Source organism: Puntigrus tetrazona, chromosome 3, assembly GCF_018831695.1.
Source record: "Puntigrus tetrazona isolate hp1 chromosome 3, ASM1883169v1, whole genome shotgun sequence".
NCBI classification, from domain to species: Eukaryota; Metazoa; Chordata; class Actinopteri; order Cypriniformes; family Cyprinidae; genus Puntigrus; species Puntigrus tetrazona.
This window is the reverse complement of record NC_056701.1, coordinates 4,283,148-4,299,110: the sequence shown is the minus strand read 5'-3', so window position 1 is coordinate 4,299,110 and position 15,963 is coordinate 4,283,148. Positions and strand designations below refer to the sequence as shown.

The following is a 15,963-nucleotide window of genomic DNA, read 5'->3' as shown; positions in this document are numbered from 1 at the left end:
TTAATTCTACATGCCCTCACACAATGTATGGAAAAACGCCCTGAAAACACATCAGACGTTCCACAAACACACAGCCCATATCCAGTCTGTCACGAAACATTCATTAAGAAACATTACACCTTGTTTGATACAACTAAAAATGTTTTAAAATGCAACTGCACATCCACTTTCTGGAGCCGTTGAGTCAAGATTTGAAGATTGCAGCTGGTTTGAAACATTTTACGAAATTAGGGGACAAAGTGTTTTCTTTTTACGTCTGTGACTGTTCCCGATAGGGGGAAAAAAAAGAAATGGTAGGACAGGCTGTAATACAGAACAGCGTGTAGCAGAGCTGATGTATCTTGTGACAGACACAAAAAGCCCAAGCGTGACCCTTCATCCACCCTTGAGCTCAGACCCCGAGTCACGTCAGGTCAGCTTGTGTTTCGTAATCCCACCCTCGGCTCTGTTTACTGCAGGAACGATAAATACAGAGCGTAAAAGCGTCAGCGTCTGTCTTATTCTGCGCCCGCTCCTCACACATTTCCAGGCCTCCAGTGAAGTTTAGTCTGCTGAGGGGGAAAAAAAACAAAATCTAAATTGAGCATAGTTACTTTCTTAATGCAATGGTTCAATCCAACAAAAGAGACTCTGTTTTCAATTACTTAACCATACTTGTGTATTCAGAATTATTTATAAGAAATGCTCCACCTCTAAAACAGCTTAAACCCCTCCTACTTTTTGACTCCTCCCCTCCAACCACCTGATTCTGTTATAGACACGCCCATTTTCACAATCCAGATTCATGCAGGTTCTCCAGAGAATAGTTTACCGAATCACTTCAGTTCTAGTTTGTTATGATGTTTAATCGGTTTATTCTTCATATTGTTTAGTGGTCTGTCAGGACTGGCATTTAGGATTGTCTGGTTGGTGTTTAATTGCTTCTTTTTTGGTGGTTTTGGGTCTTTCCCAGGTCGCGCTCTCTTCCCACATGCAGCTCTCCCTGTCTTTCTTTCCCTCCTTCTCTCTTTTCCAACCCTCTGCGAGGAATTCCTTAGTGTCTGAGATTTCTGGCCGAGAGCCATCGGTAGGCTGGCAAGACGCTTCCTATTGCAGTCCTTCACCTCGCCTGCTTCCCTCCCGCTCTCTTGAACTCCGTACCAAAACCTAGCGAGCTCCCTACTTAGGCAGCATTCAAGGCATCATATACGTTCTGAACGCGACGTTTCTTACAAAACATATGCTGCCTTTTAAGGCTGCATTGTACGAGTTTGGTACATGAACAATACTATACTACTTTATAGTAAATACTAGCCTTCAGTGTTTTTGAAGCATACTATAGTAAAGTGTATTATGCTGTACATACTCTATTATAGTATTTATAACACTTTGCACTGATTTACTGTAATAAATACTGTAATATACTTTAAGTTTTGACTACAGTGAACTGTGGTGTACACTCTCAGAAATAAAGGTACAAAAGCTGTGACTGGGGAGTACCTTTTCAAAAGGTACACTTTTGTACTTATTAGGTTCAAATATGTACACTTAAAGTACTAATATGTACCCGTAAGTTACCAAAATGGTCCAAATATGTACCTTTTGTAAAGGTTCCACCCCAGTGACAGCTTTTGCACTTTTTTTTCAGTTATTACTAGTTGTTATATTCAACAGCAACTATAGAATTACCACAAAAAAATTGTATTCTTTAATATAGCTTAGTATGCTTCAAAGGAATTCATGTGGGTTTAAAGGTAAAATGAACTCGACTGTAAATTGAATCTCTTGAGTACTTTGTATGATTATACAGAGTTGCTTGCGTCCCATGTTGTAAAAAAGTAATTTATTACATTTTTAAAGCTGGGTTAAAGCTAGTCCTTCTTCTAGAGAGCCGCACGGTTAGCTTAGCAACATGCTAACAGATAGCGGTTGAGTCTCACGAGTACATTGCACGAGGAGGAGCATTATTTAGAGTAGCTGCCTGCGTTCTTAATCATTTATTTATATTTTGCTTCCCTAAGGAAGCTTTCTTAGAAGGCAGCTGCCTGTGTAAGGAGCAGACAGCAAGGCAGCTCGCTAGGTTTAGGAACAGAGCATTTTCGCTCTGTTATGCATCTTTTTTTCTCTTCTCTTCTCCTCCTTTTTTCCTATTCTCTCACACTTTTTTAGAAATGGGAACACTTTTGCTGTTTGGCAGCTCTCCGCGCGTAGCCCCCGCTGACGCTCGCCTCAGATCCTTCCACGATTTATGTGGCTCTCTCCTCACCATTTTTCCTTCCTTCATCCATTCTCGGTTTCTCCCTCCCGCTCCGCTTTGGGTAATTACATAACGTCGTGTAAGTTTCTCAAAGCATTTTTTACAGGAAGACGCCGCGGTGAGCATGAAACGAAAAAAAAAAAAAAAAAAAAAAGTGGCGCGCACAACAGATTTCAGGCTCCATTAGCGGGAGCTCCTTTGAGGGAAACAGATCGATTGCCATGTTTTGCGAAAATAAGAAGGTGGGGAGAGAAAGGGGCCATCCATTTGTGCACCCTGTGAACTGTACGGAGAGAAAGAAACACTTTCAGGGAGGGAGAGAGATGATGGGAAAACAGCAGGGGTGGGAGAAGAAAACCCAAGGAGGGAGATGGAGAGAGAGAGAAAGGAAAGCGAGAGAGGGGCCCTGTGGAGGCGGAGTGGAAACTGAGGTTTCCTGTCTGAGAAGGCGGCTGGCTGAAGGTGGAGGGGCGGCAGGAAAAAATCTCTCAGCTTCGGGACTGTGTTATGCGTGTGTGCCAGGGGAGGAGGGGTACTATGGTTTGGGTGTGTGTGCGTCAGGGAGAGGTGGGGTCAGTCTGCCGCAGGGAAGGTCAGGAAAGGAGAACGAGAGAGAGAAATATGGTCAAAGCGATAAAACCTCTTAAAGGTTCCTCGAGGGTTCTTCGCTACACCTTTTTGGCTGCGTCTTGAATGGCTCTTTTTATTTCATAATTGGCTCTTCAGATCAGTCTTCTGGGTTGTTTAAAGCACCAGAACAAAGAAGTAGAGGATAAATGTTCTTTGAAGTATATATTTGAAAAAAAAGTTCTCCAGTGTCATTGGAATGTTCAGTTGTTCTAATTGGAACCTTAGCTATTTTTTGTCTTTTGGGTTAGAGATTAATTATATATATATATATATATATATATATATATATATATATAGTATACATTATAGGTTTTTGGTATTATACATTAGTAGGAAAGATGATGCTCAGATAAAGAATGTATTTTAAGGGATCAATGAATTTGTCTTTTTGTTTTCTATATAAGACTGAAAAGTTAATTTACTCACTTTCTGTCCAAGTGTGTTTTAACAAAAAAAAAGCACAGATTTTCCCCCATATAACTAAAGCATATAGTGATTAGGTGAAGTTGAGCAAAAGCAAAATGAAAGTCCCAAGTTGTCATTAAAGTGCATTCACTAACGAGACACAATGCCATGTGTCATCGAAAGCAGACTGTTTTTCTTTTTCTTTTCTTTTCTGTTTTCCCCAAATTTAAGTAAAATAGCATGAGTAAATGATGAAATAATCATTTTTGGAGGAATTAATTTCAAGAACGGTCTACAGTATAAATCCATGACAAAATCCTCAGTCTCTCTTGGCAGTAGGCTCGAAGTCCTCTTTCAGAAACCTGTCATTTTTAAGAGTGTCGACATTTGCTGGTAAATAATTCATTGTTTGCGGCCTCGGAGTCTAAAAATCTTGCTAAAACAAACGGCGGTGTGTTTGAGCCCTGTTAATGGCCACACTAAACCCCCAAAGCCAGACCATCCAGCAGGTCCAGACACAGCCCTTCAGGTGCGGGACATCTCTGAGGACAAAAAAAACCCCCAGAAAAACTTGTGTTTCTGATGAAGCGTGTTGGGGTTTTTTTTAGCAGCGGTGTAGAATTTCAGCAGGTTTCATCACCTGCAGGTGGTCGCTCATGAAAACTCATGATTGCAGACACATACAGATGACTAAAAAACACGACCAGCTGACCGCCTGCATTTACAACCAGCATTTCAACCAGCTGGCCACATGCTCATTAAATCTGGCCAAAATGCAGTGGTACTAATGCCAATGCAGACATGGAATTAGTGTGTGGGTAGCTTTATGAATACAGATCAGATCCAGACACTTTTCCACTAAATTACACGAATAATAATTCAGCTGCTGGGAATTTAAGTGTTCTTTCTTAAATAAATTGTGATTATTTATGCTATTTAAAAAGCTTATTCTGCAGGGTGTTTGCTAATGTATACTGTCTTGTGATAAAAATGCATCAAAATAAGCTCGTTCTTATCGAGTGCCCTCAATCTGGCAACCTACATGCTCAATATTTTGCATTCAAACCACTAGCTGTCGGTATTAAGTGCATTAAGGGTTAAATGAATTAATTTTGAAATTGCATGTCACAAGAAAAACTATTTCTCAATCCGTAAAGTGCAATCTCTCTTAGCTACGCCTAGCAGGTTGTTGTGCTTGGACAACAAAACCAAGCAAGTCCAACACGAAGCTAACGACTCACCTTTCAGCTAATATCATTATTTTTGCAGTTGCATTAACACCGCCGACACGTAAAAGGCAATGCTTTCTTTACGCGCAACATATCAGAAAGAGGGTGAACCGGAGTCCTTGAACACCTGCAGGTCCACTTTCCCTCCAACACTGGTGTGGCGGTGATGAGAGAACGCATCTCAGACAGGTTTCTACATGTACTTGCGATGTTAGAGTCAAGGCTTTTGGATGTCGGAATATGAGTCCAGTCTGGTTTGTGCGTGTTTGCAGGGGTAAAGAGCTCTCCTGCAGACGACCTCCCAGGGCCAGAGCGCTGGGAATATAGAGTTACACCCACGGCTCAGTACAAAGAAACTCGCGCTCAAAAACACATGCGCTTCACACTCACACCCAACAGCTGGCTCATAAAACACACAATCGCAAACCGGCCACCATTCACCAACGGGTACAGCCATTACCCAGACTCGAGTCCTCACGGGAAGTTAAGTTTGAGTTTTTTTTGCACCAATGCAACGAAATAAAAAGCAAAGGATGTGCATTTAGCGCACAATTGGCGCACTGTTATTTAATCCACATTTTGGGGCCACAGGGGATGATGGGAAACGTAGTTCGCTTCTCAACTTATCAAAATGCATAACAAGCTAAATCAGTGCTATTTTGTTTGAAATCACAGATTCTAGTCTAGTCTTTTAATTATTATTGTCATACTTTATGTTAATGTCAGCAACACCAGCATTGCATGCATGTAGGCCTGGCACGCTTCAAATTAAGTCATCGTTCTTCGTTTGAGGGCAAAAAGAAAAGGCTTGAACGACAGGATACCGTTTCCCAACATTCTGATTAATGCAAGCATGACTATGTTTACATTATCTAACTCAGATAGAAGAAACTTGTTTCTTGTGTTTTTCTACGTAGCTTTTGGTCGTTGACACAAGCTTCGTTGTCATTTCTTTATAGGAATTAAGTGATTTTGCTGAATTTTTTAAAGCCTCTCCATGAGCGGTTGCACAGGTGTGGATATACCTGGAGATATGGAGAAACGAAGCGAAAATAAATAATCCCGCGTCAAAGAGGGTGGAGTTTCAGAACACACCCAATGATTGCATAACTGCCTCGGACAAAACGATTGATTTTGGCCTGATTTTGTTTTATGTTCGTATTTCATCTGAAGTATATCGGGGCCTTTACATTAAAATATCTGTACTGCCTAATCTCTAATCATCATACCATTTGAATTTCACATACACTCTTTTAATAAATACATAACTTCTGTAACCCCATTTTGGCTATAACACTGAAATACAATTTCAGTCACGTGTATTTCATAAAAACATAACACCTTCTTAAATACAATCCGGCATCAAAACGATACGTTTAATTATTCAAGCTTCTGTGAGAAAACACTATAAACAGTCGTCCACCTGCAGGATCTTCACATGTGATGTAACCTAGCAGCCGGGACTCAATCTTTATGTTTACAGACATGACATAATGACTCAGTGCTATGCTCAAATTTCCTGCAAATTCCAAGCAGTACCACTCAAATTACAAAATATTTTTACAAGCTAACCATTGTGAACCAAGCTAAAGTAAGGCGATAGCTTTGAACACTGGCTGCTTATGTACATGCTCAAATATTGCTTTTGGATAATTTTTAAACCAAAAAGTCAGTTTTTGTAGTTCTCATGTGCCATATTTTTAATATTTCCATTTCCATTTAATTTTCATTTTAATTTCAAGTTTTAATTTTAGTACTTGAGTTCTTAAACTATTATTTATCATGTAGGTTTTTTTTATGTGTCTATTTCTATTATTTCGTATTTTAATTTATATTTAGATTGTATTGATTTTGTTTTCATTTTTTCTTTATTTGTATTTAATTTTTTTCTGTTTTCTTAATGTAAAATTCGGTTATATTATAAATTAAAATAATTATTTAACATCAAATCAATAATTTAAAATTCTAGAGAATTAAGACAATATTAGAAGTAAAAACATAAAAAAAATAAGCATTCATTTTGAGATCTGCTAATAATGAAGTGTAATTTTTTTAAAGTAAATATTTCTATTTAGGTTTAAATGTATATTTTAGTTTTACTAATAGTACTTTTTTTACGTGCCAATTAATTATTTCTAATTTTCATGTATATTTTCACAAAAGTAGGTATTTCAACTATTAATAATAATTTTGATTAATAATAATCATTTTGAATTATTTATGTTTAAAGGGCTACTCCACCCCCAAATAAAAATTTTTGTCATCAATTTGAACACAATTTAAGATATTTTTGATGAAAACCGGGAGGTTTGTGACTGTCCCACTGATGCCAAACAATTACAGAAGAAGAGTATTAAACACATCATCTGAATCTGCCATCAGTGGTTCGACCTTAACTCTTAATTCTTCTTGTACAGTAAGAAAACAAAAATAACCACTTCATTCAATGATAACACAGAACTGCGTATGTAATGTGCGTCCACCAGATCCTCTTCAAAACGGGGTTACGGTGACATTACATTGGCGAACCATTGAATAAAATCGTTTTTTTGTTTTCTTTCTGTACAAAATGTATTCCCGTAGCTTTATTAACATTATGGTTGAACCACTGATGGCAGATGGAGTCCAGACGATGTCTTTCATACTTTTCTGCACCTCGACAGCGGTAATCGTTTAGCAGTCAATGGGAACGAAATTTATGATTCATGACGAAATACTTTTTTTTTTTTTTTACTAATTTTAGTACTTCCAATACTTCAGTTAGCTGCCAAGGCAAAATGCACATTTTTTAAAATTTCAGAATTGAATTTGCACTTAACGCTAACCTGACCAGCATTTACAAACAAATCTTTTGACGTGAAACGCCCCTCTTGCCGTTGAGTCGCGGTAGTGTTCATCATTCGACGCGACCCAGAGTAGAAATAAGTCACGCTGAGCATCTTGGGTTAATTAGGATCAGCTCGGAGGTTTGACCTCCCAGCCCTGGTGAAACCCCTACCCTCCCGTTGACCCTGCCCCTCTCTGACCCCGTTCTCTGCCCGCTTCGCCTCTACCCAGGAAACGGCAGATTCGGTGACTTCCGCAGGGGGCGAGGAGGGCGAGGGGGTCCGGGGCTTCGGGGTCACAGCGGAGGCACAAACATTTCATTCAGCGGCGCGCCATGTGGCGGCCGGCGTCCCGGTCCAAACGCCCTCCTTCGGCCCATGTTTACTCTGCAGGGGAGAGGAGCGAGGGGGTGCCGGGACGCGCACAATGCTGCCTTTTAAAGCCCCGCCGAGCCCACGCTGGGGTGGGGAAGTCTGCATGGGGCAGAGCGACACCTTCTCCCAAAACTTCACAGCGGAGCGCTACCGCCCGGCTTCCTCCGCGGCGAAAGAGCTCCTCGCTCAGAGGTTTTCTGAGGTGAACTAACAAATGCGCGGCGCTTAAACACGACGCAGACATAACAAACCCTGAGATGTATGGAGCTTGACAGATGTAGCGTCTGAGGCTGATGTTTACGGCAAACGTGCGCCCGCAAGAGAGAAAGACGACGACGTCTTAATAACCGGCGCGCTTTGCCAGTTTAAATGAGATAATTCCTCAAATGATGCAAGGCATTTTGCGATATGCACAAGATGAACAGATGCGATTGGTTTAGCATCCGTAATCGTTACTTTAGCGTTTATGGTCTTTCGCTTTATGACGCTTAAGATAAAGCAAACTCTTCAACCTCTTGTGAAGATGCATTCGAAAGATTGTTGGCGTTAAGATGGAGAAGTAATGCTTTTATTTAGCATTTAAAATGTTTCTTGAGGAGCAAAAATTTCTGAAGGGTCATGTGACTCTGAAGACCGCATGCTGAAAACTCAACTTAGCACAGCAGGGATGAATTACATTTTGATATATAATAAAATAGACTCATTTAAAAAATATTAATAAATCTTCACCTAAAGACTCGTACTCGAATATGAACAAAGGGCGCCAATGTGAGTACGTACATGCAAAACATAACTTAAAAAAACTGCTTAAAAAAAAACGGCCGACCAATGAGATCGCCGCATCCGTTCACGAGCTTTATCAGAAGCTTAAAGCGTTTCGCAGCGCCACCTTGTGTTTATCGTCAGTGAAAATCGCTCGAGCATGAACAGCGAAAAACGATATTCGTGCGCCATAATCGTCCCGGTGCGTACGAGCCTCCTATTCTTCATAAATAATTTAATTCAATAATAAATGCCTTTCGGAATATTACAATACAATATCTAAACACTTATTTATCTGTTTTACTGCTGGTTATTCATTCACCAAATTTATCCTAAATCCACCAATTTATTTATCCTTAATTTCTTGTTTTACATCAAGCAAATAGACACTATCTGCACAATTATTTGGCGATTTTTTGAATGAGATTATCAGATGTCAATCTCTTTAAAAAAAAAAAAAAATTACAAAAAATAAATAATAGTGGTCACAAGCATAAGTAAACAAACAGCTAAATTTTTATTTTCGTTGAGAGAAAGCGTAGCTATTGTGTAGCATTACGGCCGACCTTTAACCTCAGGTGGGCTGCGGCTGATCCAGACGTGCACGAAGCCGCCCGTCAAAACACACAGCCCTGCCCTTCCCCGTACCTCAGAGCCATTTATCAATCAGCAGCTTTCCGCGCAAACACGAACGCGGATCTTCTCTCCTGGATCGAAGCGTTCCCGAGCCGTCTGTGAGGGGGGTCGGACGTGGACCGTTCGGGGGGGCTAATTAAAATAAGGAGGAGATGATTTATTGCAGCTGGCCTTAGGCATGGAGTGGTAATGGTTTACACATGGAGCCGCACTCGGTTCTTTTGTTATGGAAACTTCTGGCTCTTCCGGGGCGAACCGTGTGGGATCTGCTGTGAAGATTTCCTTGCGAATCTTCTTAAACTGCGCATTCATTTAGCCACAATCTGTCGCTGCGGCAGCAAATCATACGCATGATATTGCATATATTTGTTCTTCATTTCGTTGCTCCTTCATCTGGAGGCGCAAGAGAGAGAGATGTTTATATCACACTGACCCAAAAAGACACGAGCAGACATTATAAATATGATTTCCAAACTCCAAACGGAGGTCGTACCTTCTGACGGAGCTCAGGTCCAACTTTAATCAAACACACCTGCTAATCAAGGTCTTTGAGTTCACTGGAAAATTACAGGCAGGTGTGTTAGCAGTAAACCGAACAGCAGGAAGACCGATAACCCTCGCTCTTCTCCATCACACGAAACACACACACATCACAGAAAAGGCTTTTGGCGGCTATTAAACAAACTTGAACAAAAATATAAAACGAAACAGACCAGAAGATGCACTGATATTTTGATTCTGGCTCACGGGGATAATTTATTAAGTGTTGCGCGCCAGTAACCAACAAATTGGCAATTTTAAAATTCTATTAAGAAATAAAACGATGAACAGCATTAAAACTAATTGCAACAAGAGAATCGTCACAGTGACCGAAGGCGTAAAAGATTAATATTCATTTTAAACATTAAAATGATAAATAACAGTTAAATTGCTAGTGTTTTTATATTTTATTAATTAACCTTGAGCGTTAGATGATGCTTAACAAACTGGCGATTATTTTTAAATGAAACCGTTTAAAATGAGCCACAACAAAAACATTAACTGAAATAAAATTAAATATACACTTTTCTTATCATTTACTACTCTATAAATAACTAAAATGAAATAATAAAATATAAATAAAAATGAAATGAAAAAACCCAACTCTAATTCAAAATATTAACAAAAGGTAGATTATTAAATATATATCCGTAGCGCTGTTGAACATTTAATCGCGATTTAAACGTGTTTGCATAATATGTGTGTGTACTGTCGTTATTTATTATATACACACATTATAAATGATTTATTATATACGCACACGCATGCGTTTAAGAACAATGTTATATCTGCATATTAAAAATAGTTATATATAAATTATAGAATCGTATATACATGCAAATACATGTAAATGTTTTCATAATGTATACAGCGTAAATGTGTATTTATATATGCTTAACAAATATAGTACACACACGTATTATATAAAAAAAAACATTATTTAAATTTGAATGTGGTTAATAATTAATCATTAAAAATATCACTAATTGGCAGAAATGGACGATATTACATTTCAGTACTGAACTGAACTGATAATAAATAAATATGGTATTGTGCAACCCCTTAAACTGACCTATTAAACTTCTTATTGTTCAGAAGAAACAAAAGTCAACCTTCATAGTCTGAAACATTGACGTCCCAATGCCTCTTAGTGTTCAACCACCTGACGGAGAAAACATAACAGATAAAATCCTTATCTTGCTAAATGTCCAGATTCAGTGGCATTACGTAAGTAAGTAAAAACGGGCTGTGAAGGCGGTTTTTAGGTCCTGGCCGGTCCGCACAATAGAGTCGCAAAGCAGCACCGCGTTGAGACACAATTACGTGAAAATCATTAACCAAGCCCTTAGCATACCACACATATCCCGAGATAGCACAGGTTCAGTCCACACGGGACGCTTTCACGCTTTCACCAGACGGCTGGAGATACAACGGCTTGCTCATTAACTCCTGCCGTGATGCAACCTGTTTACTTCCCTGGCCAATCGTAGCCAGTCGAACGCCTGTCTGCTTCTTTGGTGCGTCAAAAATGGAGTATTTTTCCGAGAGATCATTTGAGGACGCGGTTGAGACATTGCGGGGGCGGGGACGCAGATCGGCCCGATAAAGCAGCTCTGTGTGCGGTTATCTGCTGATTATTGGCCGGGGTTGTTGAACTCGGTGACCCGCTGCCTTCACCTCGCTGACCTTCCTGCTGTTGGCTCAAGCTAAACCCTCTGAAAGAGGCATTGAGCGCCGGCTGGAAGCATGCGTACGCGCTTCTCCGTCACACGAGGCGGAGGTCTGCGAAGGCAGCCGGCAGGAATGTGGAAGCTGTAATGGCTGTAATTGTGAGGACGGCTTGAGGAAGCTGGTGGAAGTAATTGTGTGAGATCGGGGATGTTTTTTCAGACGGGCTGGCCGCGTGCGAGAGGCGTTTCGAAAGGCGATGAGCGTAAGGGGGGAAAAACTTGTAGAGAAACGCTTGCGCGTCTGCATTCTGCCACACTACTTTCTGCATGCGTACTATGAAAACGACTTCCATGTAAGAGTCAAAAGTGTTCGCAGAACTGACTTGAATGCAGCCTCCATTTTTTAAAACAAGAATACAGTAATATTGCGAAATATTATTGCAGTAACAGTATTTGATTTTCTTTACGTTTTTTAATTTTTTATGACGCAAATCTGCATCATTACTCCAATCTTCAGTGTCACATAATCCTTCATAAATTATTCTAATGCCGATTTGCTTCAAGAAGCACTTCGTTATTATCGCCAACATTATGAACAGTTCGTATTTTCGTGAAAGCGATGTCATTTGTTGAATATAAAGTTCAGTATACATGCATATATGTGGTTTCTAAAAATTGGACGTTTACATCAGACAATTGTGTCAAAAAAAAAAAAAACAGTATTTTCAAGATTGTGTTTAATTATACCTGACCTATAAGTTATTAACAAAAAGCAGAACCACCAAACTGTAAGAATTGCAAGAGTTATTCAATAAAAAAAAGCTAATTATATATTGTAAGTTTCCTTGGGATCTGAAATAACTTTAAATTGGAAAAAGCAAAAAATTATGAGAGCAGCAAAAATTCCTAAAAATGTACGTATAATTGTAATATACTTATAGTTATGGGCGCATTTAAGGCAGCTACATCTGGATTCATCTTTACCGCACGAAAGTCAGTGCTGTTACGGGATCTGTGTGAATGTTTCTGCTCTCTGTGTTTGTGCAGACGCATGCCGTCATGCTGTCCTTAGACGAGCCGCTGGACCTGAAGGTGCCCAGGGGGCGGGTCAGTGGGCGGGACAGAGGCGCCAGGTCTCCGCCCACTCTCACTCCCTCCCCTATTCACGGCAAGGGGGCGGGGCAGCTGCGGATGACCGACGACGGGACGGCAGTCATCGTCCCAGCGTCTCCTGCCTCTCCACACACGGGTAAACACATCAGCACAGCGTGCCGTATATACAGCGCTGTATATACAGAGACTATAACAGAGGTGTATATGTCCACAGGTGTCCTGCAGGATAAACCGGAGACCCCCACACCACCCGCCGTGGACCTCAGCATGTCCCCGTCCTCCAGAAACGCCGCCTGCTCTCCGGATCTCTCCAATGGACACGGCTCAGCTCCCGTTTTCCCCGGGGTGAGTCCACAACACTGGAAAATGGCGCATTTGTAACTTAAAAATAATAGTTTTAAGCTCAAAAATATAGCAAAATGCAATGTTCAATTGTTATGTTGACGTTTTGGGTTGCGTCCAGCCAAAAGGGTCAAATCTGAGGTTTATACATCCTCTGAAAGCTGAATAAATAAGCTTTTCGTTGATATGGTTTGTTGGGACAGGACAATATTTGACAAACTGGACAATATTTACAACTGCTTGAAAATCTGGGATCTGAGGGTGCAAAAAAAATCAATATATTGACAGAACTGCCTGTGAAGTCGTCTAAATGAAGTTTATGCTAGTATAGCAATGCATATTACTAATCAAAAATTACGTTTTGATTTATTTACAGTAGGAAATTCAAGGAGCATGATCTTTACTAAACATCCTAAAGAAAATTGCAAATTCAGAAATAAATTACATTTCTCAATATATTAACTAAATTACAACTAAACAAATCAAATAAATGCACGATGAGCAATAAAAGAAACATTGAAAGAAAACTTACTGACTACAAACTTTGAAACTCATTTTAACTGAAATACAAGACGATTTGTTTGCACTGCCCCTTTAAAAGTACTATAATTAGCTTTAGACTAGTTCTGCCGCTTCTTAAATGAGACGTCTTGAGATATCTTGTTCATTAAAGGCACCAAGAGAAGCGAGGAGCAGCAAGGGGAAATAATAAGCAGCCCGAAGCTCGGCTTGGGTCGTAAGTACGAAAGCATTCAATGCACAGGAACGTCCCCCACCTTCCCTCAACACGAGACATTCAGATCTGCTGCCCTCAGTGACCCGAGACTGGTGTTTCTTATCAAATGCCCCCTGTGTCCCTTCACAAAAGTGTCTTTTTTTTGCCGTCCGTGGGGCTGATGGATGGGACGCGAGGTTAAATCAGATTTACAGCGAGGTACAGCCACACAGAGCTCTTTCTGCTTAATTTAATTCACTCAAAAATTGAATTGGGAGCGAGACGCATGGCTTTTTGTTTGCTTGTGTGCGTCTCCGATGCCTGCCGCCCTTCCTTCAAGCCGACGGATGAACAGCAGCCAGGTCTTAGACGATGGCACCGCTGAGCCTCATTTTACATGGTTTTCCAGCCACATTTCTCACATAGCTGAAACCTTCCCAGACAGCCCCGACACTGTTGTCCAGTCAAAACCATCATTGTCTCTGCTCTAATTAACCCTTAACCATCACTATTACTTCTGCTCATAGCTATGGACAGAAACATGAACACTAAAAAGTCTTAAAAATGTTAAAAATGTGAATGGTTTGGCAACTGAAATTAAAAAAAAGCTGACGCTGAAGATTGAAAATATTAATAAATACAGATGCAGTATATTTAATATAAAGAAATCGGGACAAATTAAGAATATAATCTCACAAACTGAACCGAACAAAGAAACATTTGAGTATAACACTGCAATATTACAAAGTTCCTGCTGATTCCCACCTACTCCTTCAAATGATAAAAAAAAATTGTTTATAGTCTACCATTTAGTCTTGCCATCTAAAACACTTTTATCAGAGTGTTCGTAATAGGGCACTTGTGCAAAATCAAGCTCCACGCATTCGATTCTGTGTTCCTATTGTGTTACGTTTATTGGTGCCTTGCCATTTCGCTTTCTCTCATTAAAGCCTCAAATCTGTGGCGGAGAGCAAAGTGCGGCTGGGCATTAGCTCAGATCAGCACAGCTGGGGGCAGAAACACGGCGAGGACGAGCCACCACATCCAGCAAAACCCTCATAAGAGTCTCCCGCTGAGAAGGCGATTACAGAACACGGACCTCCCGTAGCTCCTGTTACTGAGTTTAGCGACTATTACTAGAATCGTTGGCCTGCTGTAAAAAGATAAAGAGGCTTGAATTATGTTTGCCTTTTCTGGTTTTGTTCCCGCAGGACTCGGCTCATATCCGTTACGTGGAGGGAGGGGCGACGTCTCAAGCGTTCCAGTTCTTCGTGCCCATTGGAGGAGGTGGAGGGCTTCACCTGCCTTCCTCGATGTTCATTCGGCAGCCCAAGGACACGCGAGCTTCTCCAGACCTCTCCGCAGATGAACAGCTGGCCTGTCGCTGGAGGAAGGTGAGAAATACAAGCAGTTTAATGCAGGTGCCAATGTGCTTTTTTTTGGTTTTTTTACCTAAGCTCATAGCAAATGTTTTCTTGTCACAGTGCCACCTACTTTTTGACTCCTTGCAAGACCTGGTGGATCACGTCAATGACTTCCACGTGAAGCCTGAGAAGGATTCTGGGTACTGTTGCCACTGGGAGGGTTGTGCGCGTAAAGGACGGGGATTCAATGCCAGGTGTGTTTCATGCATTCTCTAAATAAGGCAGCACCAGCAGGGGCCAGTTGCATAAACTTAGCGTCAATACTCGGTCTTAAGAACTAAATAAATTAGCAGTTAAGAAAGGGATTCAGATTAGACCAATCTGTTTTATTGTAACAGACTTAAAAAAAAAAAAAAAAAAAAAAAAGTCATGACCCATCTTAAAGGAAGCTACGTTTAAAAACTGGACTGGAGAGTGTTGTCTTACTCTGGACTCGTTGTTGGATATCAAGCTATGGTGTGTTCATATAAAGTAATTGGGAATTTTAAAGGTATATCGTATTACTGAATATCGACACGTCAAAAAAACGAATTGAGAAATATTTTGCAGTTACGGCTACTAGTTGTTAAGTTACTTAAGCATGTACCCTAAAGGGACAGTTCACTCAAAAATAAAAATTCTGTCATTAATTGCTCACCAAAACTGTAAAACCTGGAACACATTTTATTTTTATTTTCTGAGCCTTTAAAGACAGCAATGCAACTACTACATTAAATTAAGGCTGATTGTGGTAGTAGCCTTGCTGTCTACAGGGTCAGAAAGCTAAAATAAAAATATCTAAAATATCTTAATTTGCGTTCTGAAGATGAATGAAGGCCATGTGGGTTTGGAATGACACAAGGGTGAGTAATTATTGATAGAACTTTCATCTTTGGGTGAAGCAACCCTTTTAATTCTAAAGCATGCACAATAAATCCAATGTCTGCATGATTAGGTACAAGATGCTGATACACATCCGTACTCACACCAATGAGAAACCCCACCGCTGTCCCACCTGCAACAAGAGCTTTTCCCGCCTGGAGAACCTCAAGATTCACAACCGCTCGCACACAGGTCAGTAC

At 40.4% G+C, this 15,963-nt stretch overlaps 1 protein-coding gene across 2 annotated transcripts in view; it reads left to right on the top strand.

Annotated features, from left to right (window-relative positions):
• glis2b (GLIS family zinc finger 2b) overlaps positions 1-15,963 on the top strand; it is a 35,765-nt gene that overhangs the window by 15,149 nt on the left and 4,653 nt on the right. The window contains exons 1-6 of one of the 2 annotated variants that reach the window (XM_043234137.1): positions 10,851-11,661; positions 12,356-12,557; positions 12,636-12,766; positions 14,690-14,872; positions 14,963-15,096; positions 15,837-15,955. In XM_043234137.1, coding sequence (XP_043090072.1) covers positions 11,566-11,661; positions 12,356-12,557; positions 12,636-12,766; positions 14,690-14,872; positions 14,963-15,096; positions 15,837-15,955 — 865 coding nt within the window. In that variant the 5' untranslated portion in view covers positions 10,851-11,565. Of the gene's footprint in view, positions 1-10,850; positions 11,662-12,355; positions 12,558-12,635; positions 12,767-14,689; positions 14,873-14,962; positions 15,097-15,836; positions 15,956-15,963 lie in introns of those variants that run through there. The other variant, XM_043234138.1, reaches the window with a different exon arrangement.